General features: G+C 45.7%; 2 protein-coding genes across 4 annotated transcripts in view; both read right to left on the bottom strand.

The window, feature by feature from the left end:
* Window positions 1-20906, bottom strand: part of LOC115078354 (killer cell lectin-like receptor subfamily B member 1B allele C) — a 30770-nt gene extending 9864 nt beyond the window's left edge. Inside the window, exons 1-4 of one of the 2 annotated variants that reach the window (XM_029581258.1) lie at window positions 20665-20906; window positions 10213-10338; window positions 9564-9677; window positions 294-478 (exon numbers count right to left, since the gene is read on the bottom strand). In XM_029581258.1, coding sequence (XP_029437118.1) covers window positions 294-478; window positions 9564-9677; window positions 10213-10338; window positions 20665-20728 — 489 coding nt within the window. In that variant the 5' untranslated portion in view covers window positions 20729-20906. The remainder of the gene's footprint in view (window positions 1-293; window positions 479-9563; window positions 9678-10212; window positions 10339-20664) is intronic. The other variant, XM_029581257.1, reaches the window with a different exon arrangement.
* Window positions 1-27213, bottom strand: part of LOC115078357 (killer cell lectin-like receptor subfamily B member 1B allele C) — a 359813-nt gene that overhangs the window by 91830 nt on the left and 240770 nt on the right. The window lies entirely within an intron of this gene.

Raw genomic sequence — 27213 nt, 5'->3', positions numbered from 1 at the left:
GGCCACCCTTATTTTCTTGTATATAAGTTCTATTTTATTTATTTACGTATTATTTTATAGAGAGCGCTTTGTGATCCATGGCACATCCAGTACTTTAGTTGTTAAGCTTATAATTGTTTAAACCTCTGTTGTCTGCTCTCTCAGTTTCCCAAGTTCCCATAACACCTTGTTTTTTTGTAACTTTTTTCTTCTCGTTCTCGTTAATGTTATAACACCCCTGTTCCTTGTAAACCGATATGATATGATATTTTTCATGAAGGTTGGTATATAAATAAATATGCATGGCTCCTCACCTTCTCCTCCTGGTCCTGTATCACCAGGAGCTGAGAGTCCCTCTCTGCACAGTCCTCTCGGCTCCAGCTCCAGCTCCTCTCACTGTCTCTAGAGATGTAATAGCACTTTCCCTTGTGCTGGAGCCAGTTCATGGGGCAGGGCTGAGCCCCAGATCCGTTTCCAGGAAGACAAGGACACGGGGCTGCTGTGAATATTGCAAGTACATTTTAAACAATCGGTTAGTCCAGAAAATCAGTAAAAAGCTGCAGTTTATAGGACACAGCTTGGCACCAAATTCCACTGGAAAATGAAACAGAAGCAGGAGATAATGAGCTCAGTATTCAGAGAGGCGGTGAGCGGCGTAACTTGTCCCGGATATTCAGCGAGACAGACGCGCACACTCTGCCACTGAATAAAGCTGTGTGCACAAAACTTAGGGATTCAGCATTCAAAAATATTCAAAACTTTATTTTTTGTGCATAACTCCAAAATTAACCCACAACAAGGCACTGAGTATTGACCCCCATTGTAGGTAATGTAGTCAGATCTTTAGGAAATCTCCTGCTTTTGAGGGGGAGGTTTCTCTGGGGTGGGTGATTAAAGCTGCTTCACCAAGGTTTGTACAGTATCTTGTTCAGCTGCTTTCCAGCTCCTTATCAGAAGGGGTTCCTAAAGCCATCAGAATAAGGTAGGGGAGAGGGCTGGGGGGCGGAAGTTCCCTCCAAGGCTCCTCCGATTTCGGAGCGGCCTTGGAGGGAACGGAGGCAGGCTGCGCGGCACGGCGCGCGCATATCTATTAAAATCCAGGGTACTTTTTTAAAATCTGCCCCTTTGTTACACTATAATGATTTTCGAATGGTGCTCCAAGCTCTTTTATTATCAAAGTTGGATTATTGTAATGCTCTTTTTTTTTGGCTTACCGCTAACATCTATTCGCCCTTTGCAACTCTTTCGGAAAGCTGCCGCGCATCTGTTAACCAATTCCAAAAAAATTGATCATATCACCCCAATCTTGACGAGCTTTCACTGGTTCCCTATCCATTCTCGAATCGAACACAAATGTTTGACGCTTATTCATTCATTTATTTATTTATTTTTAATTTTTCTATACCGGAATTCCTGTTTGAGATACAAATCAATCCGGTTTACAAATAACGGCAACTCGCCCGGGGCTTGATTGGCCGGGGCTTTTTACATTAAACAGTTAAATACGGCTTAATTACGGCTTAAAATACATTAAACAGCTAGTTACGATTAACATTAAAACAGTTAAACAAAACAGTTACAAAGGCTTATTTGTATTAAACAGTTAAACAGTTAAGCAATTAACAAGGCAATTTACGCCAGTGAATTCGATAGACAGGAGCATGAAGCCGTAGGCTATGAGACCCCAACTATACAGATAATGTTTACAACCGTGAGTCTTGGAGAGATTATAATGATAGATGCGTTGATAGAATTTATATATATATATTTTTTTTTTTTTGGCTGAAAATAGTCTGGGGTTGAAGAGCTTGACAGTGATTTGACTGAGGGCAGAAGGGCAAAAGGAGGGGGAGAGGTGGGTAGTGGAAGGAGGTGGGAAGGCTTGGTTACTTTAAGATTCTGGGAACGCTTGTTCATAAAACCATCTGTGGCAATAATAACGAATGGCTAAATGCAGCCCTTCGCATCCACACACCCTCTCGCAATTTGAGGTCCCTAGGTAAAGCACTTCTCCCAGTCCCATCTCCCAAGTCAGCACATCTTAATGCAGTCAGAGAGAGGGTCCTCTCTATAGTCAAGCCCAAAACTGTGGAACTCTTCCCCTGGATATACGTTTCGAGGTGAGCATACAACCTTTTAAGAACAGCTAAAAACATGGTTGTTCGCGCAGGTGTTCAACAATGTAATATGACTTCTCTTGAGACTCCCCTGTGAATCTAGATTATCACAAAGAGTGCCTATTATAAACACTATTTTATAACTAGTTTGATATTGAATGAATTTTATGTATTTTATTATTTTGTAAAAACTAAATTTAGATGAATTTTAGATGGGTTTTTTTTTTGTGTTTTTTTTTTTTACTATTTATAGGGTTATTTATTTGTTTTAATGCTTTTTAGGACACGTCATTAAAGATGGTCCACAGATACAATGTAAAATGACATGAAGTGTACACAATATGCTTCGGTATATAAAAATGCCTAAATAAAGAAAGCTGATGATTACCCTAAAATTAAAAAGCCATCTCTGCCCAGTACCTATCGCCCAATTTCTAATTTCTAATTTGGCAAAATTATTGGAGAAGGCTGATTTGAACCAGGAGCAGGACTTTCAGGACGAGTTCTCTGTATTGCGCCCCTCACATGTCATGGAACAGAAACTTTATTATTATCTGCACTGGGTTTTCTGAGGCAGGGCTTAGACAGGGGAAACTCATATCCGATGGGCCTTCTTGATGTCTCTGCCGCCTTTGATACTCTGCACCCTATTACAAAACTGATACTCTGATACTTTGATACTTTGCACCCTATTACACCGCCTACTTTGCATAAAAATTTGGGTAAATGGGAATGTGATACTCTGATACTTTGATACTTTGCACCCTATTACACCTATTGCACCGCCTTTGATACTCTGCACCCTATTACAAAACCTATTGAACAAAACTGGCGAAAAAACCCATCTTCAACCACCCTCCTCATCTACAAATCGTGCCTCAACTCATACAGAAACGACATCAACAAAACCAAGAGAGAATTCTTCTCCAAAAAAATCCACCACCTCATATTTGATTCAAGAGCTCTTTTCTCCTATGTTTCAACCCTCACTAAACCCCCGGCGCCTACCATTCCAGACGATCAAGCTCTCAACAAAGCGAACGAACTAGCTGACTTCTTTGACAATAAAATCAGTGGCTAGAGATGTGAATCGGAACTGAAATCCGAACCGATTCTGGTTCCGATTCACATCTATAGAGATGTGAATTGGAACTGAAATCCGAACCGATTCTGGTTCCGATTCACATCTCTAAAAATCACCTCACTCCTAGCCCCCCTCAAGGGAGCATCTACACATCCAAACCACGTAACCAACTACAGATCCCAATCATCACAATCAACCGTTCAACAACCATCACACTCAACCGTTCAACAATCATTGTACTCAACAGATCAACAATCATCGCACTCAACCGTCCAACAATCATCGCTTTCAACCGTCCAACAACCATCACACTCAACCACTCAACAACCCAACACAACCCCAACAGTGCTCGACTCGTTTGAGCCCACATCCACATTAGAAATAGAGAATATCCTCAAGAAGATAAAACCATCCTCCCACCCATCAGACCATATTCCTTCATTCTGAGTCTGATCACCAACACCATAGCCAAACCTGTTGCAGACATCATCAACTGCTCTCTCACCCAAGGCCAAGTCCCTAACCAACTCAAATTAGCCATGCTCAAACCGCTCCTCAAAAAACCCAACCTTCCCACCTCAGACCCAGCTAACTTCAGACCCATAGCAAACCTCCCTATGATTGCCAAAATTATGGAGAAAGTTGTTAACAAACAACTTACAGAATTTCTTGAAGAAAACAACATCCTCACCTCAAACCAATTTGGTTTTCGTAAGACTAGGAATACCGAATCGCTATTAGCCTCACTATCAGACACTATTATCTTTAATCTAGAAAAAGGCCAACCTTGCCTCCTCGCTCTCCTGGATCTCTCATCAGCGTTTGATACCGTAAACCACCCGTGCCTCCTGCAACGCCTAACGGACATTGGCATTACAGGAGCAGCATTCAACTGGTTCAAATCGTTTTTGGAGAACAGATCATACAAGGTCAAGATAAATAACAAAGAGTCTCACGCCATCGAATCCAAGAGGGGGGTACCGCAAGGATCATCCCTCTCTCCGACTCTCTTCAATATATATCTTCTCCCGCTCTGTCAATTACTCACTAACCTCAAGCTAATACACTTCCTATATGCGGATGACATACAAATCCTCATCCCTATAGAAGACTCACTACACAAAGCCATGTCATACTGGAATAAATGTCTTTCAGCTATCAACAACCTACTCACCAGCCTCAACCTGGTCTTAAACACAAACAAAACCGAAATCCTCATTATAGCACCGGAAAACTATGTCCCACCCTCACTTCCTAACGCTAGCCAACGTCTGGATACCTCCTCGCAACAAGTAAAAGACCTGGGAGTCATCATAGACAGCAGATTCAGCCTCAACAAATTCGTTAATAACACAACAAAAGAATGTTTCTTTAAACTACAAACCTTAAAGAAATTAAAACCTCTCCTTCTATACAGAGACTTCCGCATGGTGCTACAAGCCATCATACTCCCAAAACTGGACTACTGTAACTCTCCTCCTAGGCCTACCAGCATGCACCACAAAACCACTTCAGATGGTCCCTGAATGCCTCGGCAAGAATTCTCTCAACTGCCAAAAAAAAGAGATCATATCACCCCAATTCTTCACCATCTCCACTGGCTTCCGATTAAATACAGGATCCAATTCAAGTCCTTAATGATGATACATAAGGCCTTATATAACATCGCTCCTCTCAACTTAACGTTTCAAATTCAGCTACACACATCCGTGAAACCGACTAGAAGTGCGTATCAGAACAGACTAATCACCCAACCGGCGAAATCCTCTCTGAGGAAACGCGCACTATCCACAGCGGGACCTTCACTCTGGAACTCGCTACCTCCAGACCTTCGCCTTGAACCATGCCACGCGACATTTAAAAAGAAACTTAAGACTTGGTTGTTCAAACAAGCATTCCCTTAGAGCTAAGAGCAGGAAGAAAGGCATCTTCATATTATTCGTTCTTTCCCAGCCCCATATAGCATATAACTTCCTGAAGAAATCATTATTGAATTGTACTTAATCATATAATCATGTTATGGATTTACTATATAATCATATATACATATAATCATGTTGACAAACATATAACCATGTTATTTATTTATTAACTCGTATGTTATTAACTGTTTAGCAATTTATACGAATTTGTTACTTTGATTAATTATGTTCAATGTAAACCGCTAATTGAAGCGATAGTTACTGTTCCTTGTAAATTTATTTATTTATTTATTTATTTATTTATTTATTTATTTAACGTCTCTTATATACCGATAGCCGTTCGCACATCATATCGGTTCACAAAGAACAAAAAACTTATGGGCAGCGCCCTTACAAATAACCGATAACAATACAAATAACCGGGGGAGTAGGCAATGCAAATTAATAGGTCAATAAATAGAGAAAACTATAAATATAACATACATAAAACTATATACAAAGCATCAGTCGTCATCAAAGACATCAAGGCATAAATCGTTGGTCGTAAGGCAATCTTAGTCGTAGTCGTGGAGCATACTTAATCGTAGGTTGCTGAGTAATTATGAATTGGGCAGTGTCAAGGGGTAGGCTTGCTGGAAAAGCCAGGTTTTCAATTTTTTTTTGAACTTGGGGGTGTAGGACTCCATGCGTATGTCATAGGGCAATGAGATCCATATTGTGGGTCCGGCGAGAGAGAAGGCTCTGCTTATGGTGGAGGATAGTTTGAGTGATTTGATGGGTTGGGTGCGTAAGGTTCCTTGCAGGGTAGGGCGGGTGGGTCTGTTGGAGGTACGTGGGAGGAGGTGGGGGTTGATCCAATTGAGGTTGGAGTTTAACAGACTTTTGTGTATGAGGGAGAGTACTTTATAAAGTATTCTTGAGCGTATTGGGAGCCAGTGTAATTGGATGAGGGTGGGAGTAATATGGTCTCTTTTTTTAGAATTTGACAGTATCCGAGCGGCGGCGTTTTGTAACAGCTGTAACGGCTTGATGTGTGATGTGGGGGTGCCAAGGAGGAACTTCCGGTATATAAATCCTTTAAATAAATAAATAAATAAATAAATAAATAAATATTATTTTGTTAGCCCGATTGGCAGGACTTAGGCTAGGCCCTGGAGTACTTAAACGGTTCCAGTCCTTTCTTACAAATCGTTACCCACAGGTAAGGCCTGGGTCTTCTCAATCAGACTCGTTCCCATTCGTTTCAGGCGTTCCGCAGGGCTCTGTGCTTTTACCTGCTCTGTGTAACTCCTATCTGCTTCCACTGCCAAATTTACTTGCCTCATTTAACATCCATTTTCAGTTTTATGCGGATGAAGTCCAGCTTATCTGTTCCACCTGGGCTTGTTGATCGTATTCCAGCAGTCAATGAATGGATGTCAGCAAGGAAGCTGGCTTTGAATTTGGGTAAATGGAAATCATTATGGGTTTTGTGCTCTGATTCATTGCAACTTTTCCAATACTTAAAGTGTCTGGTACTGATGTTTCCAGTGTTTATGAGCTCTGATATCTGGGAGTCACTTTAGACTCCCACCTAACATTTAAATCCCAGGTGAAATATGTAGCAAAGATTTCATTATACAAGTTAAGACTGTTGTGACATGTGAAATCTTATTCTTCTGCCACAGATTTTCGGTTGGTAGTACATATTTTACTTATTTTCAATACCTTTATACCACTTGCTACAGGAAGGTTACAGCCATTTATTACAAAAGATTCATAGTTTAAGCAAACATGATCTACATATTAGTGACCAAAACACAAATTTTCTCTCTACTGCTTATTTGTATCAGTGGAATATTACTGACAATAAATAAATAAATATGAATTATAGTCTGTTTAAAAGAGAATTTCAACGAATTCAATCCTGGTTAACCTAGACCTGCATTTCTAAATATGGCCACACGGTGGCACCAAAACTGCATGAACAATATAGATTGTGTGATTTGCTACCATCAATAGATAGATTTAGATATAGATACATTACAAAGTCTTAACATTGATCCATTCCTCCCTCCATTCTGACAACACTGGCTTGGTAGGGGTGGTGCTTCAACCATTCATGCCACAGAGATCACTAAGATCTCAAGACAAAGGACTTCTGGCCCTGCCCTCGTTGCAGAATTCACACCTAACACAGCTCAGAGAGCGAATGTTCCCCATTGAAGGTCCCACACTTTGCAGCTCTCTTCCTGGGACTTCACACCTAACTACTGAAACCAAAAAATTCAGACCTGACCTCAGAACGTGGTTATTTCCAAATGCCTACAGTCTCACCTAACCTTTCTGAAATCACCACTTGCTCCTTCACCCACAAATTCTTGATGAATGAACCCTCAGGACCCCCTATCACTTTCTATCCAAGCCAAACACAAATAAATATATCTAACACCCACCCGCTCAATCCCCTCCTCTGCTCTGGGTCCCAGCTGTGGTGCAGGGGCAGGGTTATGCAAACTGCAGCGATGGCACTGGTCCCTTCACTGCCCAACTCCAGCTGTGGATTCAGTTTGCAATCCCTGCAGCTGCAGCTCTCCTGGAGACAAACCTCAGTCACTGCCGGCAGCTCACGGGCCTGAAACTCTCACATTTCATTGGAAAGGTTGCAAAAGTCTATAAACTGTAAAGGGGATGTGAGGAGGTAATTGTGCAAGAATTCCAGGGACAGAATCAGGAGCAGTGACCCCCACCCAGAGACTCCCTGTGATGGCTGACACCTTTCATTGGAAAGGTTAGAAAAGTATATAAACTGTAAAGGGGATGTGAGGAGGTAATTGTGCAAGTATTACAGGGACAGAATCAGGAGCAGTGACCCCCCCCCCCCAGAGACTCCCTGTGACGGCTGACACCTTTCATTGGAAAGGTTAGAAAAGTCTATAAACTGTAAAGGGAATGTGAGGAGGTAATTGTGCAAGAATTCCAGGGGCAGAATCAGGAGCAGTGACCCCCCCAGAGACTCCCTGTGATGGCTGACACCTTTCATTGGAAAGGTTAGAAAAGTATATAAACTGTAAAGGGGATGTGAGGAGGTAATTGTGCAAGAATTCCAGGGACAGAATCAGGAGCAGTGACCCCCACCCAGAGACTCCCTGTGATGGCTGACACCTTTCATTGGAAAGGTTGGAAAAGTATATAAACTGTAAAGGGAATGTGAGGAGGTAATTGTGCAAGAATTCCAGGGACAGAATCAGGAGCAGTGACCCCCCCCTCCCCCCAGAGACTCCCTGTGATGGCTGACACCTTTCATTGGAAAGGTTAGAAAAGTATATAAACTGTAAAGGGGATGTGAGGAGGTAATTGTGCAAGAATTCCAGGGACAGAATCAGGAGCAGTGACCCCCCCCCCCCCACCCCCCAGAGACTCCCTGTGACGGCTGACACCTTTCATTGGTAAGGTTGGAAAAGTATATAAACTGTAAAGGGGATGTGAGGAGGTATTGTGCAAGAATTCCAGGGGCAGAATCAGGAGCAGTGACCCCCCCCCCCCCCAGAGACTCCCTGTGACGGCTGACACCTTTCATTGGAAAGGTTAGAAAAGTATATAAACTGTAAAGGGGATGTGAGGAGGTAATTGTGCAAGACATAAAGGGACAGAATCAGGAGCAGTGACCCTCCCCCCCCCCCCCCGAGACTCCCTGTGACGGCTGACACCTTTCATTGGTAAGGTTGGAAAAGTCTATAAACTGTAAAGGGGATGTGAGGAGGTAATTGTGCAAGAATTCCAGGGACAGAATCAGGAGCAGTGACCCCCCCCCCCCCCCAGAGACTCCCTGTGACGGCTGACACCTTTCATTGGAAAGGTTAGAAAAGTATATAAACTGTAAAGGGAATGTGAGGAGGTAATTGTGCAAGAATTCCAGGGACAGAATCAGGAGCAGTGACCCCCCCCCAGAGACTCTCTGTGACGGCTGACACCTTTCATTGGAAAGGTTGGAAAAGTATATAAACTGTAAAGGGGATGTGAGGAGGTAATTGTGCAAGAATTCCTGGGACAGAATCAGGAGCAGTGACCCCCCCCCCCCCCCGAGACTCCCTGTGACGGCTGACACCTTTCATTCAGGTCGATACAGTAAGGCCGCGTTAGAAAGAGTGCGGCAGTGCCGGGCGCACCCTCGTTTGCCGCTCGCACTGTTCTTATCACATACCGCTCGATACGCTATTTAAATTGCTTGCAAATGCAAGCCGCGTCTGCAAAGCGTTAGGCGAAGCGTTAGGACTGCGCAACCCATTTTACTGTATAGGCGTGCCCGTCTATGTGCTTTCATTGGCTGGGGCGCCCAAATTGACAGGCGCTCCAGCCAATGAAAGACTTACAGGGACAGGACCAGGAGTAGTGACACCTCCCCCCCCCCCGAGACTCCCTGTGATGACTGACACAAAACCTCTCTCAGAATATGCAGGGGGACCCTGAGCTGAGTGTTACCTGCTGCTCCAGGTGCAGCTCCCTGGGTCACAGGGCTCGTAACCTCCTTCATGCTACCAGCTGGGGTACATTGTGTCTGCGCTTCCTGCTGGGAGCACTGGGAACACTGGGAACCTGTAACAAGAAAGAGCACAAGGCGTCACAGAGCAGGGGGAATATGAAATCATCTATGGGGGTCACCTCCTTCTCTCTCACTCACTGTATCTGTCCCTCTCTCTCTCACTCACTGTCTCTCTCACTGTATCAGTCTCTCTCACTCACTGTAACTTTCTCTCTCTCTCTGTCATTGTATCTTTCTCTCACTCCCTATATATCTCTCTCTCATTCCCTGTATGTCTCTCTCTGTCACTGTATCTGTCCCTCTCTCTCTCACTCACTGTCTCTCTCACTGTATCAGTCTCTCTCACTCACTGTAGCTCGCGCTCTCTGTCTCATTTTCTCTTTCTCTCTGGATAACTCTTCCCTCTTTTCTTCATGCATTTTTCTATATTTATATTTTGTCTCTTCTTCCTTCATTTTCAGTCTTCTCTCCCTCAGATGTCCCTCTTTCCCTCTGTACCTCTGTCTGTCTTTCTGTCCCATCATGCAGACCCTGCTGCTCTTCTGTCCTTAGCTCAGCCAAACCACTGGCGGCCGTGCAGTCACTTACAGAGACGGAGGAGCAGGATCATCATCAGCACCAGCGCAGCCTGTGATAAGCCCAGAATCTTAGCCAGGGTCCTCCAGACCAGGAGCTCGCGGTGGGACGAGGGGTAACAAGGGACCCGCTGGATACCTGCGCAGAAAGGGAGGCTGGGGTTAGTATTTTAGAGGACGAAAACTGTCCCTCTGGTGGCAAAAGTTCCTGAGCAATTATTTGAGACTGAAATATTACAGATCTGTTTACTTTATTGTCCCCCTGGGCTTTTAGAGTATAATATCTCATCTTTAATAGAATTTTTTGTATCAGCATTGAACCATGATAAACCTACAATAATACTTGGTGATTTTAATTTACATATGGTTAGTCTAGCACTTTCAGCAGCTTGTAATATTCTAATAGAAACCATGGATACATTGGGATATAATCTCCTCACTACTGAGGCCACACACCAAGCTGGACACTTTCTAGACCTAGTTTTTGTTAATCATAAAAAATTAAAATGCTTCTACCTCTAGTATGAAATATTCACCAGTTCCTGGGTCTGATCATTTTTTTAATACAGGCCAGCACCCTCACATTTGAACACCGTCCCCCGTTTAACATTGAGGAGCTTCAAACAGAACTAGATAAGAACAGGGATAAAATAATTTTGCCAGACGGTACCTCTGCAGTTGACTCCTGGATAAAGTTAACAGCAGAGATTGCTGATTGCCTCAATCCTGTAAAGACGAAATGCAATAAATACTACAACAAAAAAACAGAATGCCTGGTATAACCAGACTATTAGAGAGGCAAAAAAGCTGTTAGAGAAGAAAGAAAGGAAATGAGGAAAGAAAAATCTAATGAATCTCTAGGAATCTCTAGATCATTTCTGGCTACATATAACAAAATGATTGATAATGCCAAAAAAGATTATTATAGCAGCAAAATTAGAAAATTTGCGCGTAATCCATGTACCCTGTTTAGCATAGTTAATAATTTAACTAAGGACAATATGGGCCAGATTTTCAAAGGGGTATGCGCGTAAGATATGCGCGTACCCCCCGAAAACCTGGCCCAAACTCCCCCTGCGCGCGCTGAGCCTATGTTGAGTAGGCTCGGCGGTGCACGCAAGCCCCAGGACGCGCGTAAGTCCCAGGGCTTTCCTGGGGGGCGTGTAGGGGGGCGTGTCAAGGCCGGCGCATCATTGTGGGCGTTCCCGGGGGCATGTCAGGGGCGTGTCGCGGCCAGCGCGTCATCGGGGGCATTCCGGGGGCATGGCCGTGGCCTCTGGACCAGCCCCCAGACCGGACCATGATGCGCCGGTGGCCGGTCCAACGCGCGCAAGTTATGCCTGCCTCGAGCAGGCATAACTGCCTCGAGCAGGCATAACGTCTCCCAATTTGGATTCAGGAAGCACTTCAACACCGAATCCTTACTGCTCTCCCTCACTGACTATCTCCTCAGAGGTCTGGGACAAGGCCACAGTTACCTCCTCGCCCTTCTTGACATCTCAGCGGCCTTTGACACCATCAGCCACCACCACCTCCTGACACGGCTAGAAAGCATCGGCATCTCAGGAATAGCTCTTGCTTGGTTCAAATCCTATCTCTCTAACAGAAAGTTCTCTGTGAAAATTGGAAACAACCTATCTGCCTCATACCCCCTACAACAAGGAGTCCCGCAAGGCTCTTCACTCTCATCTACCCTATTCAACATTTACCTCACTCCCCTCTGCCACCTCCTCACTGACCTTAAACTCAAATTCTACCTTTATGCTGATGATGTACAGATCATCATTCCCATTCACAACTCCATATCTGACGCCCTCGAGCACTGGGAAAAGTGCCTTGCAGCCATCAACGCCCTCCTCACCAACCTTCAGCTTGCTCTCAACACCAACAAAACGGAACTCCTTCACATCTCCTCGCACCCCCCTGACCTCCTACCTAACGACCCTAAACTTAACCTCCTCACAGCTCAACCCTCCGTTAGAGACCTCGGAGTCCTTCTTGATCCCAACCTAAGTATGAAACCTCACATCAACTCCATCCTCAAAACTGGCTTCTTCAAGCTAAATGTACTAAAGAAACTCAGACCCCTGCTCTACGCCCATGACCTCCGCACAGTGATCCAAGCTACCCTCACCTCCAAACTAGATTACTGTAATGCCCTCCTCTTAGGGCTCCCATTGTCTTCTATCAAACCCCTTCAACTTCTGCAAAATGCTACTGCAAGACTCATTACAAACACATGCAAACATGACCATATTACCCCCATCCTCAAGGATTTACATTGGCTCCCCATAATGTCCCGTATACACTACAAAACTCTGACCATAATTCACAAGTCCATTTACACCCACAACTCCAACTGGCTCGACCTCCCTTTCACTGCCCCCCTGTCCATCCGAGCCACCAGATCTACCAACAAAGGCACCCTACACGTTCAATCCTTGAAACAGGCACATCTCTCCTCCACCCGAGACCGTGCCATCTCTATTGCCGGGCCCGTTCTCTGGAATACACTACCTGTCCACATGCAACTTGAACCCTGTGCATTTAAATTCAAAAAGAAATTAAAAACTCTCCTGTTCAACCATGCTTACACAGAATAACTCCCTCCACTCCCCCTCGCAGTCCCCTTTCAGGTAACCTCCTTATTAAGGAGACTTTCATTGTAAATTGTAAATTGTTTTGGTTATTACCTTCTTGTTCTCCTATCCTTCCTACTGCCTTTCTGTTCTTCCCCCCGCCCAGTTACATTCCCCTGTTGCAATGTATTTTCCAATCTTTCAGTTACTATGTGAACCGGTATGATGTCCCCACAAATACCGGTATATAAAAGTTTCTAAATAAATAAATAAATTGTTAATACCAGGATGCAAATCATTAACTTAATGCTAACTGCCAAATATACTACAAAGCCATATTAAAAGAAAGTAAACTAGATCCGTCAGAGATAAAATCCAAACTTATCTTTTATTTCCAAACTTATAGAAAAGGTAGTACAAAACCAACTTTCTAGACATCTCGAGGTCAATAATATTTTATATCCTGTGCAAGGTGGCTTTAGGGAACATTTTCGCACTGAAACATTGCTTTTATCCCTAACTGACACAGTCCTGAGAGGATTTGACAGTGGACAAAAATACTTATTAATCTTGTTAGATTTATCGGCAGCGTTTGATACTGTAAATCATAATATACTTCTTCAGAGATTAATGCACATTGGAATAAGTGGCATAACATTAAAATGGTTCAATTCTTTTTTGGAGAATCGAATTTATAGGGTTAAAATGAATAAAATGACAAAATGACAAAATGACGGATCCTCAAGGATCCGTCCTTTCAGCAACACTATTTAATATATATATATATGTTGTATTTACTACATATACGCTGATGATATTCAGATAATTTTACCAATAGATGATACAATAGAAAAAGCTTCTGAACTTGCAAATATGTATCTCACATTTATTAACTCATGGAATTAGTTATAAATATTGACAAAACCGAATTCATCTTATTGGAGAGAAAAATTATAGTGAATAGACAATCATCAACAATAACCCATAAAGATCCGAATTTAAAATTATCAGACACAGTTAGGGACCTAGGAGTTATAATTGATTCAGAATTAAATATGAAAAAACATATAACAAAAATAGTAAGGGAGGGCTATATGAATTAATGATGCTTTAAAGATTGAAACCATTATTCCATCAAAGCGATTTTCGAACACTACGAGCATTAATATTTGCGAGTACAGATTACTGCAATTCCAGACATAAGGATTAGAGCAGTACACATTTTACAGAATACAGCAGCATGAACACTAAGAGGGAGCACATTACACCAATTCTAGCTGCACTACACTGGCTTCCAATTCAGTCTCGCATTAAATTCAAGGTATTATGCAACCTACACGAATTAATTCATGAGGAACAAATAGTTTGGCTTAATGCTGCTATTCGCTTACATGTGCCAGAAAGGAAGCTGAGGTCAGCTAGCGAAGGATTAGTAACGACTCCATCTCTACACTCAGCTCATTTAAGTCAAGTCAGAGACAGAGCTCTGTCAATAGCAGGCCCTGGATTATCGAATGAGTTACCTGAACAACTACGACTGCAAAAAGATCTGAGAAACTTCAATCAAAGTTTAAAAACCTGGCTGTTTAAGGAGGCATTTTACATCGGAGGGAACTGAGCAGAAATAAAGTTAATGATGCACTGAAGAGTGAGCGTGAGAAAAAGCTCCTAGATAGTTGTTATGACTATAGATACGATTTTACTATTCTATTTATATTTATGAATAGTGCTCTTACGTTGTTATTAGCTTAGTATTATGCCGAATATCATTATTATTTTATTATGAGTAACCTTTATTTTCTTTTATGAAAACAAACTGTATTTTAGTTGTTTTATGAATAACAATTGTGTTTTATCTGTTCTATGATGTGTTGTGAACCACTGAGATGGCCTGTCTAATCGACGGTATAGAAAATCTTATAAATACATAAATAAATGTCTGCGCTGGGACTCCCAGCTCACATCTGCTCCGCTTCCCAGTTAAACCACTTTTTATTCACTCATTCACTGCTGAGTGGAAATAGATCGTAAAGCTCAAGATGTGTTTTGTACTTTTGGCAGGACAGTTTCTTCCTGCTGGAACCGGCCTTTAAGGAGCGATGATGTAGGGGGCTTCATTCACAGCAACCCAGCCGCGAGGGATGGGGGAGTGATCCCCACATTTACATCTCCTTCCAATCCTGACCTGCATTGCAGTGACCGCCCTTTCTCAGGGGCCACGATCCACAGCTCCCCCTAGATCCGGGCTAACGTGGATCCTAGGCCTGGCTATCAGATGTCAGCATTGCCTGATGCCTTGCACTCCCTGCTCCCCTCGTCCCCCACCCCCAGGGATGATGTGCGCTGCCTCTACAGCAGCCCCAGCCGGCCTGGAGAGCAGGAATCAGACCCAGGAATCAAACCCAGATCCACCGCACGGCAGTGCTCGCCCTTTGAAACCAGACCGGCCCAGGAGGGGCTTTTTCTGCTGCTAAGACGAGCTGCCGCCATGAAACAGGGACGTCCCTAAGGGAACAGATCCGAGAAATCGCATGCACCCTCGTCAAGTTCTGTCTCTCTGATCACAGACCACGGGCAGGTCATTAATGCTTTCGCGTCTGTAAACTCCTTATTCCTCAGCCTCTCTCACCCGATTCCCCTCAGTGCTCCACAAACCCCCTGTAATTAGCCACATAACTAATTAATGCCTTGTTTCCCACCCAGAGGTGGCTGCACTCTCAGTGCTCATGAAGAGCTTTGGCTCTACCACAGCAATGGCAGTTTTATGGTTTAGAAGACGTTGGTGTGCCCTGGTCCGATGTCTCACGCCTGTCTGAGAGGCTCCTTACTGCCCATACGTCCCTGTGCTCACTGAGGTTATCACTGCTAAGGATGGGTAATAAATACCTGCATGGGAGCCGCTCACTCCCCAGGGAAGACCCCCGTGCCCTGGTAAGTGTCTCACACCTGTCTGAGAGGCTCCTTACTGCCCATACGTCCCTGTGCTCACTGAGGTTATCACTGTAAGGATGGGTAATAAATACCTGCATGGGAGCCCCTCACTCCCCAGGGAAGACCCCCCGTGCCCTGGTCCCATGTCTCACACCTGTCTGAGAGGCTCCTTACTGCCCATACGTCCCTGTACTCACTGAGGTTATCACTGCTAAGGATGGGTAATAAATACCTGCATGGGAGCCCCTCACTCCCCAGGGAAGACCCCCCGTGCCCTGGTCCCATGTCTCACGCCTGTCTGAGAGGCTCCTTACTGCCCATACGTCCCTGTGCTCACTGAGGTTATCACTGCTAAGGATGGGTAATAAATACCTGCATGGGAGCCTCTCACTCCCCAGGGAAGACCCCCCGTGCCCTGGTAAGTGTCTCACACCTGTCTGAGAGGCTCCTTACTGCCCATACGTCCCTGTGCTCACTGAGGTTATCACTGTAAGGATGGGTAATAAATACCTGCATGGGAGCCGCTCACTCCCCAGGGAAGACCCCCGTGCCCTGGTAAGTGTCTCACACCTGTCTGAGAGGCTCCTTACTGCCCATACGTCCCTGTGCTCACTGAGGTTATCACTGTAAGGATGGGTAATAAATACCTGCATGGGAGCCCCTCACTCCCCAGGGCAGACCCCCGTGCCCTGGTCCCATGTCTCACACCTGTCTGAGAGGCTCCTTACTGCCCATACGTCCCTGTACTCACTGAGGTTATCACTGCTAAGGATGGGTAATAAATACCTGCATGGGAGCCCCTCACTCCCCAGGGAAGACCCCCCGTGCCCTGGTCCCATGTCTCACGCCTGTCTGAGAGGCTCCTTACTGCCCATACGTCCCTGTGCTCACTGAGGTTATCACTGCTAAGGATGGGTAATAAATACCTGCATGGGAGCCTCTCACTCCCCAGGGAAGACCCCCCGTGCCCTGGTAAGTGTCTCACACCTGTCTGAGAGGCTCCTTACTGCCCATACGTCCCTGTGCTCACTGAGGTTATCACTGTAAGGATGGGTAATAAATACCTGCATGGGAGCCCCTCACTCCCCAGGGAAGACCTCCCGTGCCCTGGTCCGATGTCTCACACCTGTCTGAGAGGCTCCTTACTGCCCATACGTCCCTGTGCTCACTGAGGTTATCACTGCTAAGGATGGGTAATAAATACCTGCATGGGAGCCCCTCACTCCCCAGGGAAGACCCCCCGTGCCCTGGTCCGATGTCTCATGCCTGTCTGAGAGGCTCCTTACTGCCCATACGTCCCTGTGCTCACTGAGGTTATCACTGCTAAGGTTGGGTAATAAATACCTGCATGGGAGCCCCTCACTCCCCAGGGCAGACCCCCGTGCCCTGGTAAGTGTCTCACACCTGTCTGAGAGGCTCCTTACTGCCCCTACGTCCCTGTGCTCACTGAGGTTATCACTGCTAAGGTTGGGTAATAAATACCTGCATGGGAGCCTCTCACTCCCCAGGGAAGACCCCCCGTGCCCTGGTAAGTGTCTCACACCTGTCTGAGAGGCTCCTTACTGCCCATACGTCCCTGTGCTCACTGAGGTTATCACTGCTAAGGATGGGTAATAAATACCTGCATGGGAGCCCCTCACTCCCCAGGGAAGACCTCCCGTGCCCTGGTCCGATGTCTCACACCTGTCTGAGAGGCTCCTTACTGCCCATACGTCCCTGTGCTCACTGAGGTTATCACTGCTAAGGATGGGTAATAAATACCTGCATGGGAGCCGCTCACTCCCCAAGGAAGACCCCCCGTGCCCTGGTAAGTGTCTCACACCTGTCTGAGAGGCTCCTTACTGCCCATACGTCCCTGTGCTCACTGTGGTTATCACTGCTAAGGATGGGTAATAAGAACATAAGAACATAAGAAAATGCCATACTGGGTCAGACCAAGGGTCCATCAAGCCCAGCATCCTGTTTCCAACAGTGGCCAATCCAGGCCATAAGAACCTGGCAAGTACCCAAAAAACTAAGTCTATTCCATGTAACCATTGCTAATGGCAGTGGCTATTCTCTAAGTGAACTTAATAGCAGGTAATGGACTTCTCCTCCAAGAACTTATCCAATCCTTTTTTAAACACAGCTATACTAACTGCACGAACCACATTCTCTGGCAACAAATTCCAGAGTTTAATTGTGCATTGAGTAAAAAAGAACTTTCTCCGATTAGTTTTAAATGTGCCCCATGCTAACTTCATGGAGTGCCCCCTAGTCTATTATCCGAAAGAGTAAATAACCGATTCACATCTACCCGTTCTAGACCTCTCATGATTTTAAACATCTCTATCATATCCCCCCTCAGCCGTCTCTTCTCCAAGCTGAAAAGTCCTAACCTCTTTAGTCTTTCCTCATAGGGGAGCTGTTCCATTCCCCTTATCATTTTGGTAGCCCTTCTCTGTACCTTCTCCATCGCAATTATATCTTTTTTGAGATGCGGCGACCAGAATTGTACACAGTATTCAAGGTGCGGTCTCACCATGGAGCGATACAGAGGCATTATGACATTTTCCGTTTTATTCACCATTCCTTTTCTAATAATTCCCAACATTCTGTTTGCTTTTTTGACTGCCGCAGCACACTGAGCCGACGATTTCAATGTGTTATCCACTATGACACCTAGATCTCTTTCTTGGGTTGTAGCACCTAATATGGAACCCAACAACGTGTAATTATAGCATGGGTTATTTTTCCCTATATGCATCACCTTGCACTTATCCACATTAAATTTCATCTGCCATTTGGATGCCCAATTTTCCAGTCTCACAAGGTCTTCCTGCAATTTATCACAATCTGCTTGTGATTTAACTACTCTGCACAATTTTGTGTCATCTGCAAATTTGATTATCTCACTCGTGTATTTCTTTCCAGATCATTTATAAATATATTGAACAGTAAGGGTCCCAATACAGATCCCTGAGGCACTCCACTGTCCACTCCCTTCCACTGAGAAAATTGCCCATTTAATCCTACTCTCTGTTTCCTGTCTTTTAGCCAGTTTGCAATCCACGAAAGGACATCGCCACCTATCCCATAACTTTTTACTTTTCCTAGAAGCCTCTCATGAGGAACTTTGTCAAACGCCTTCTGAAAATCCAAGTATACTATATCTACCGGTTCACCTTTATCCACATGTTTATTAACTCCTTCAAAAAGTGAAGCAGATTTGTGAGGCAAGACTTGCCCTGGGGTAAAGCCATGCTGACTTTGTTCCATTAAACCATGTCTTTCTATATGTTCTGTGATTTTGATGTTTATAACACTTTCCACTATTTTTCCTGGCACTGAAGTCAGGCTAACCGGTCTGTAGTTTCCCGGATCGCCCCTGGAGCCCTTTTTAAATATTGGGGTTACATTTGCTATCCTCCAGTCTTCAGGTACAATGGATGATTTTAATGACAAGTTACAAATTTTTACTAATAGGTCTGAAATTTCATTTTTTAGTTCCTTCAGAACTCTGGGGTGTATACCATCCGGTCCAGGTGATTTACTACTCTTCAGTTTGTCAATCAGGCCTACCACATCTTCTAGGTTCACCGTGATTTGATTCAGTCCATCTGAATCATTACCCATGAAAACCTTCTCCATTACGGGTACCTCCCCAACATCCTCTTCAGTAAACACCGAAGCAAAGAAATCATTTAATCTTTCCGCGATGGGAGCCCCTCACTCCCCAAGGAAGACCTCCTGTGCCCTGGTAAGTGTCTCACACCTGTCTGAGAGGCTCCTTACTGCCCATACGTCCCTGTGCTCACTGAGGTTATCACTGCTAAGGTTGGGTAATAAATACCTGCATGGGAGCCCCTCACTCCCCAAGGAAGACCTCCTGTGCCCTGGTCCAGTGTCTCACACCTGTCTGAGAGGCTCCTTACTGCCCATACGTCCCTGTGCTCACTGAGGTTATCACTGCTAAGGATGGGTAATAAATACCTGCATGGTAGCCCCTCACTCCCCAAGGAAGACCTCCTGTGCCCTGGTAAGTGTCTCACACCTGTCTGAGAGGCTCCTTACTGCCCCTACGTCCCTGTGCTCACTGAGGTTATCACTGCTAAGGATGGGTAATAAATACCTGCATGGGAGCCTCTCACTCCCCAGGGAAGACCTCCCGTGCCCTGGTAAGTGTCTCACACCTGTCTGAGAGGCTCCTTACTGCCCCATACGTCCCTGTGCTCACTGAGGTTATCACTGCTAAGGATGGGTAATAAATACCTGCATGGGAGCCCCTCACTCCCCAGGGAAGATCTCCCGTGCCCTGGTCCAGTGTCTCACACCTGTCTGAGAGGCTCCTTACTGCCCCTACGTCCCTGTGCTCACTGAGCTTATCACTGCTAAGGATGGGTAATAAATACCTTCATGGGAGCCGCTCACTCCCCAGGGAAGACCTCCCGTGCCCTGGTCCGATGTCTCATGCCTGTCTGAGAGGCTCCTTACTGCCCATACGTCCCTGTGCTCACTGAGGTTATCACTGCTAAGGATGGGTAATAAATACCTGCATGGGAGCCCCTCACTCCCCAGGGAAGACCTCCCGTGTCCTGGTAAGTGTCTCACACCTGTCTGAGAGGCTCCTTACTGCCCATACGTCCCTGTGCTCACTGAGGTTATCACTGCTAAGGATGGGTAATAAACACCTGCATGGAACCCGCTCACTCCCGTGACTGAACTCTTGGACTGTAACCACTGCTTCCCTTCATTAGAAAGTAAAGTGGCTCCAGTCACTAAAGGGTCCCAGCTGGTTCCATTTTATTCAGGTTGATCCAGTCCTGGTTTTAGCCCTCTTGCATGCTGGGACTTGTAGTTCTGATGTTTCCCTACTGAGTCCATGCTTGCCGTGGGGTAAAACGAGGCACTGGATCTGCATGAAAAACCTGACTGTTCACCTGTAGCCGCTGCCCCAGAAGTGCCCTGGTCCTCACCCATGGGGTAACGGAGACGCTCATCCCGCGCCTCTTCTTGTTCCAGAGCTTCAGAGCCCTGCATCGGAGACACAGCTCAGGGATTCCTCGCAGTGTAGGGGAGAATGATCAGGACACCGCCTGTCTCTGCAGCCTCTGAGAGTCAAATTCAAGACCTCAGTGACAGGAGGAGTCTCAGTGTCAGTTACATGGGATGTTGAGGAGAGACCCTCCCATGCGGTCACAAAGAGGGGAAGTGACAGAGATCCTGCCCTCTCCAGCCACGTCCAGGCAGAGATAACACCCAGTGCAGGTGTCATGACGTGGAACGGGATGTGGGTAATGGTCACTCTGAGGCTCCGATGTCCGGTCACGCACAAGGGTCGTAACTGCAGTGTTTAGTGCATGGAAATTCTCTGCATTCCTTCCACCCTCCTGGAGGTCCTGCACGTCTGCTCTGCCCCGGCCATTGTGGCTGCCTCTGACTGCGTCGGCCTCGTTTCCTGTGGCGTGCCAGTCACCTGCTGCCATGGTTACCAAGGATAACGTGGGCCTGGTGGAAACCTCACTGACCACACACTCATGATGGCAGGAGAAAAGGTGACAGGGAGCCGCCGTTGTCTGGGTCTCTGTCCAATGAGAGAGTGGTCAGCCGCCCCCTCGCCTCTCTCACAGGATGTTGGGCAGAGGCCTGGGTTCTCTCAGCTTCTAGAAACCACAGATGTCACTGCTGGGTGCTGATGCAGAAAAGGATTAGTAACAGCTTCACTTTAACCCTTCAGACCCTAAACATTTCACCAAGCCAGAACATGTGGGTAACGGGGAGGGATCAGAGCACTTGGTGTCAGGACATCTTTTTTTTTTTTTTTTATTATGCATTTCAAAATACAAGACAGCAATACCGCATGTCACAGATTGGGTACAAATAATATTACAGGCAATTTCCATTCCTATACTATACTCTGTTTAAATCAAGAAAATCTGCATATTACAAACTTTTTCTAAGAGAAATAATATAGGTTAGAACGAAACAAAAACTAACCCCCGTTATAAAGTAATAGGAGATCCAAGATGTAATTAGAGCAAGAAAGAAGAAAAAGCATTATTGCTAAAACATAAAGCATAAAGCAGGTAAGCAGTGCTTTCAAACTATTCCCTTTAACTGATATCAGCAAGCTCTAGGTAATTTTGCATCAATAAACTTTCGTAATTCAAGCGGTTCTAAAAACACAAACCTCTCACTTTGGAATTTAACCACACATTTACTGGGGTAATAAATCATAAACTGAGCACCAAGGGTTTTCACCTCTTGGCCCATTAAAAGAAATTTTTTTCTACGTAATTGTGTGGTTTTAGTTATATCAGGGTATGTCCAGACTTTCTGACCCAGGAACTTCTTGTCTCTATTTTTAAGAGATAACCTCAGCATTTTATCTCTATCTGCTATATTTGCAAATTTCACACATAACGTCCCCCTTTGCTCTACTTGATCAGTCATGCTTTGTTCAAGAAATGCTGTTATATTTTCCATTTCCTGTTGTTGTTGTGATCCATTTTTTCCCGGTTCTTGATCTTTCTTTTCCATTTTCTTTTGGTTTATGAAGAAAATCTTCTCCATCACCGGTATTTCTCCTGGTGTTAACATCAAGACTTCTGAAATGTATTTTTTATACATCTCGTAGGTGGATATCAGTCTGATATTAGGAAAATTTAGTATCCTAAGGTTTTTATATCTGGCTTGATTTTCCAGCATCTCAATTTTCCTTGAATTTGCATTGTCTCCAAGTATCAACCCATTTTGGGCTTTCTCTATAACTTCCACCCGATTTTCAAGGGATTGAATCTTTTCTTTATGGTTTGATATTATCGGATCAATCTGGGTAACGCGATTCTGCATTTCTATCAGCGTTTTATTTGTTGTTTCAATAGATAACTTTAAATCAACAAGGACTGCCCACACATTTTCCAAAGAAATATTATGCGTTTGTGGAACACTTGGAATTAGATTTTGACTCACTGTTCTCTCCGTGCAGTCACCGTGCCTCTCTCTGGAGGCCTCTGCACGTCCTTTGCCTTCTTCCGGTGTTGAAGTTAGAGGGAGTCCTTCCCCTCTATTCTCTTGGCTCGCCTCCTCTCCCATCGGATTTCCCTCGATGGAGTCGGGTAAGTCTGGCAACTCCGGTCTGACTTCCGTTCCCAAATCCGGGGATGTGGCAAGTCCTGGAGGCAAAGGTTTAGAGGGAGCCCCGGGGCTTAACGAGATGTTAAGGCCTAGATGCGTCGGCGTTTGCTCTCCATCAGCGCATACAACGGCCGCGTCTCCCGGGGTATTTCCACTGCTTGGTAGAAAGAAGTTCCCGATTGAAGGCTGAAATAAGGTAGGAGTCTGGGCTGTCGGGGTCTCTACCCTGACTCTACCTTTCCTCTTGGTGTGCGGCATAATTTTTGCAGGAAAAAAACTTTCAGCTCGGGAGCCCTCCTCATACACGTCCTGCTACCAAGACGCCATCTTGGATCCTGTCAGGACATCTTATTGATCTGATGAACTTCTGGTGGTTTCTTTCCTATAAGAGGTCTTTCCCCCTAGCAGGGATTTTTGTAAGAATAGGGTGACCATATAACTCCATGTCAAGGAGGACAAGCCAATCCAGGCCTGGTTTTACCCCATTGCATTCATAGAAATTTCTCTATTGAGTTCCATAAGAAAAGCAGATTTACGTCTCACTGCATGCATTGGGATAAACCAGGATCTGGTTCAGTTTTTTTTCCCCTTGACGAGTAACTATTTTGTCACTCTACAAAGGTAAATTTTAAAACAACCGCATCTCCCTCCTCTCTCTTTCTCGCAGTCTCTCCTTATACACTACAAACGCTTGTGAAAGCAACGGCGTTCCCTCCCTCTGAGTTCTTATCAGGTTTCAGACACAGCTGCGTGGGCTTCATTCTCTCTCTCAGGCTTTAGTATAAGTTAATTGCTAGTTTTCTCATAAACAGACTGTTGCCTGTTTGTAAACTTTTCACAATGTAAGACAGTAAACAGGAGTTCACTCAGGGGTTGGCCTGTGGCCTTCAAACTGGTTTGTGTCTGGGTGAGAACTCTGAATCCCTACGGCCTAATATCCTCTTTATACATTCTCAGCAAAAGTAACAAAAAATGACTCCAACGTTGTGAAGGACCAGTTTCCTGTCTCAAGTTTAGATGCAAGCAATATGTGACACCTGGAGGTAATGTCCATTAATGGCAATTAATCAAGTTACTTAGGGAATAGTCACTGCTATTAATTGCATCAGTAGCATGGGATCTTCTTAGTGTTTGGGTAATTGCCAGGTTCTTGTGGCCTGGATTGGCCACTGTTGGAAACAGGATGCTGGGCTTGATGGACCCTTGGTCTGACCCAGTATGGCAATTTCTTATGTTCTTATGTTCTTATGTTCTGGAGGGTGTGTGCGGCCCTGGTGGGGTGGGCTGGTGTGGGGTGAGGGGGTGGGAAGAGTGTAGCTTCTCAACCAGAAGGGAAGGGCACAGGTGAGCTCATTCATCAGAAACAGACGGTGACATCACTAGGGGGACGAGGCTGCGAGGAGGGTCCTCTGCGCACCAAATGTTCAGAAAGAGAGGAATTAAAAGCAGAGAATGTTTGCCCCTGGGGGCTCATGGTGAGTGCCCTGTGCCTCTGCTGGGGCATGGTACACACGACCTTCCCACAGGCCTCAGACTAAGGGCGCACGTTATTAAATGGGAATCTGATGCACATATAGAAATGAAATATATCTGCAAGTCCTAACACGCATTGAAAGTGTCCCTAGCGCCTCTTTTTACAGCGGGCCCTCATTTGCATGTGGGCCGATACTAAATCGTGTGCACAGGAGAGCAGGCACATCAGATATGAATTCCAGATGCATTCCGGTTCCTCTGTGCAGAATTGTGCAGCATCGCGCTGGGACGCACCCCCGCAGCTGGAGGCTCTGTCCCCCTCTCACCCCCCACAATGTGTTTTGAATCTGGTGGTAAACCAAATGGATGAGGCCCGCAGAGCACAACAGGCCGAGGCAGAGAAAGCAGAAATGAGGAGGGAGGAGGCCGCGGAGAGGCACAAGATGCAGGCAGAGCACCAGAAGAAGCGAGAGGAGGAGGAGGAGAAGGAGAAGGAGCGAGAGGAAGAACAGGGCAGGTCCAGAGAGTAGGGAGAGGCAGAAGATGCAGGCAGAGCACCAGAAGAAGCGAGAGAAGGAGAAGGAGCGAGAGGAAGAACAGGGCAAGTCCAGAGAGTAGGGAGAGGCAGAACAAACCTGTCACTGCCGGGTGGCACGCTCTCCCTGACATAGTCACGGTTTTATTTAATAAACTTGGAAAAAGGTACAGGAGCTGTGAGGGTGTAAGTGTGCAGGAATGGGAGAGCTGACCTAACACGCATTGAAAGATCAGGACCTGTGGCCTGCAAAGAGCTTACAGAATGGCAACTGACGCACTCTCACCCTGGAAAGGAGAAATGCGCCATTCCCTTCCCTTGCTCTCTGTCAGGGCTGACCAAGACCTCCAATTACGAAACATAAAGGCCACCCCATGTCTGAGAGATGAGAGTGTGGATGTGCGAGTGTGCTACGACCTCTGGCACTGAGGTACCAAACCTCTCTCACGTGCACTTCTTTCACTTTTCTCCTCCTCTCTCACGTGCACTTCTTTCACTTCAGTCCTCCTCTCTCTTTCGCTCTCACTTCCCCCGTCTCCTCGCTAGCCCCCCTCTCCCTTCTGAGCAGTCACACCTCCATCCAGCCCCTTTCCAGAATGATTATAACTGGACTTTGATGTAAATCTCTCCTTATTCCAGGGCAGGCTGACTGAACATAGAGCACTCTTATCCGGAGAAGAGACCCTGCTGTAGGTAATAAGGCACCCAGGCGGTCCTCAGACTAATTGGAAAGGTCAGTGTCCTTATCTTGGAATCTCTTCTTTTACAGAACAGATAATTAGTAACTCGCTAATGACTTTCCATTTCTTCACTAAATCTCCTTTCGCTTTTCATGCTAAAGCCTCCCTTTCTGTAACGGGTACGTGGAGATCTTGGAGGGGTCAGGACTCTTCGTGGGCAATGATGCCGTGTATTGGCCCGGGGGGGGGGGGGGGGGATCTTGTAGCTGAGCGTAGAAGCCCTCACCCAGATCCCTTCTTCAGTGGCCCTCGGTGTGGTCTGTGAAGCCCGTGTGGTCCTCAGCTTTCCATCGCTTCACTGCTGGCCCAATACAAGGGTCACAGCCCTGCAGAGAGCCTGCCGTCTGTAATGTGAGCACAAAGCTGCCTCTGCCCTTCTTATCATCTCTTGTTAACTATTAATAAAATGGGGCCAGGCTGCTGGGAGGGGGTTGGGGTAAATCAGCCTTTATTGCATGGACAGTAAGCGTTACAGATAAATAGTGCTCGCTGCCAGCTCAGCGCTTTCTCCTCTTGCTGATGCATGCAGACTCCCTGTCAGGGGGAGGCTGCCAGGGAAGTCTGAAGATGTCTGCTCTGTGGTACAAACAGGGGGCCCTTGCAACAGAGGGAGAACAAACCTCAGTCACTGCCTGGTGGCACGCTCTCCCTGACACAGTCACGTTTTTATTTAATTAGGATGGAAAAAGATACAGAAGCGTAAAGGAGCTGTGAGGTTATAAATCCGTGGGCACACCACGGCTGAGAACAAACCTCAGTCACTACCAAGTGGCACGCTCTCCCTGACACAGTCACGTTTTTATTTAATTCGGATGGATAAAGGTACAGAAGCGTAAAAGAGCTGTGAGGTTATAAATCCGTGGCCACACCACGGCTGAGAACAAACCTCAGTCACTGCCGGGTGGCACGCTCTCCCTGACACAGTCACGTTTTTATTTAATTAGGATGGAAAAAGATACAGAAGCGTAAATGAGCTGTGAGGTTATAAATCCGTTGCCGCACCACGGCTGAAAACAAACCTCAGTCACTGCCTGGTGGCACGCTCTCCCTGACACAGTCACGTCTTATTTAATTAGGATGGAAAAAGATACAGAAGCGTAAATGAGCTGTGAGGTTATAAATCCGTGGCCGCACCACAGCAGAGAAAAAACCTCAGTCGCTGCCAGGTGGCACGCTCTCCCTGACACAGTCACGTTTTTATTTAATTAGGATGGAAAAAGGTACAGAAGCGTAAAAGAGCTGTGAGGTTATAAATCCGTGGCCGCACCACGGCTGAAAAAAAACCTCAGTCACTGCCTGGTGGCACGCTCTCCCTGACACAGTCACATTTTTATTTAATTAGGATGGAAAAAGATACAGAAGCGTAAAGGAGCTGTGAGGTTATAAATCCGTGGGCACACCACGGCTGAGAACAAACCTCAGTCACTACCAAGTGGCACGCTCTCCCTGACACAGTCACGTTTTTATTTAATTCGGATGGATAAAGGTACAGAAGCGTAAAGGAGCTGTGAGGTTATAAATCCGTGGCCACACCACGGCTGAGAACAAACCTCAGTCACTGCCTGGTGGCACGCTCTCCCTGACACAGTCACGTTTTTATTTAATTAGGATGGAAAAAGATACAGAAGCGTAAAAGAGCT

This window comes from Rhinatrema bivittatum, chromosome 16, assembly GCF_901001135.1.
Source record: "Rhinatrema bivittatum chromosome 16, aRhiBiv1.1, whole genome shotgun sequence".
Classification (NCBI taxonomy): domain Eukaryota; kingdom Metazoa; phylum Chordata; class Amphibia; order Gymnophiona; family Rhinatrematidae; genus Rhinatrema; species Rhinatrema bivittatum.
Note: the sequence above shows the minus strand (reverse complement) of the source record. Positions and strands in the feature narration are given on the sequence as shown.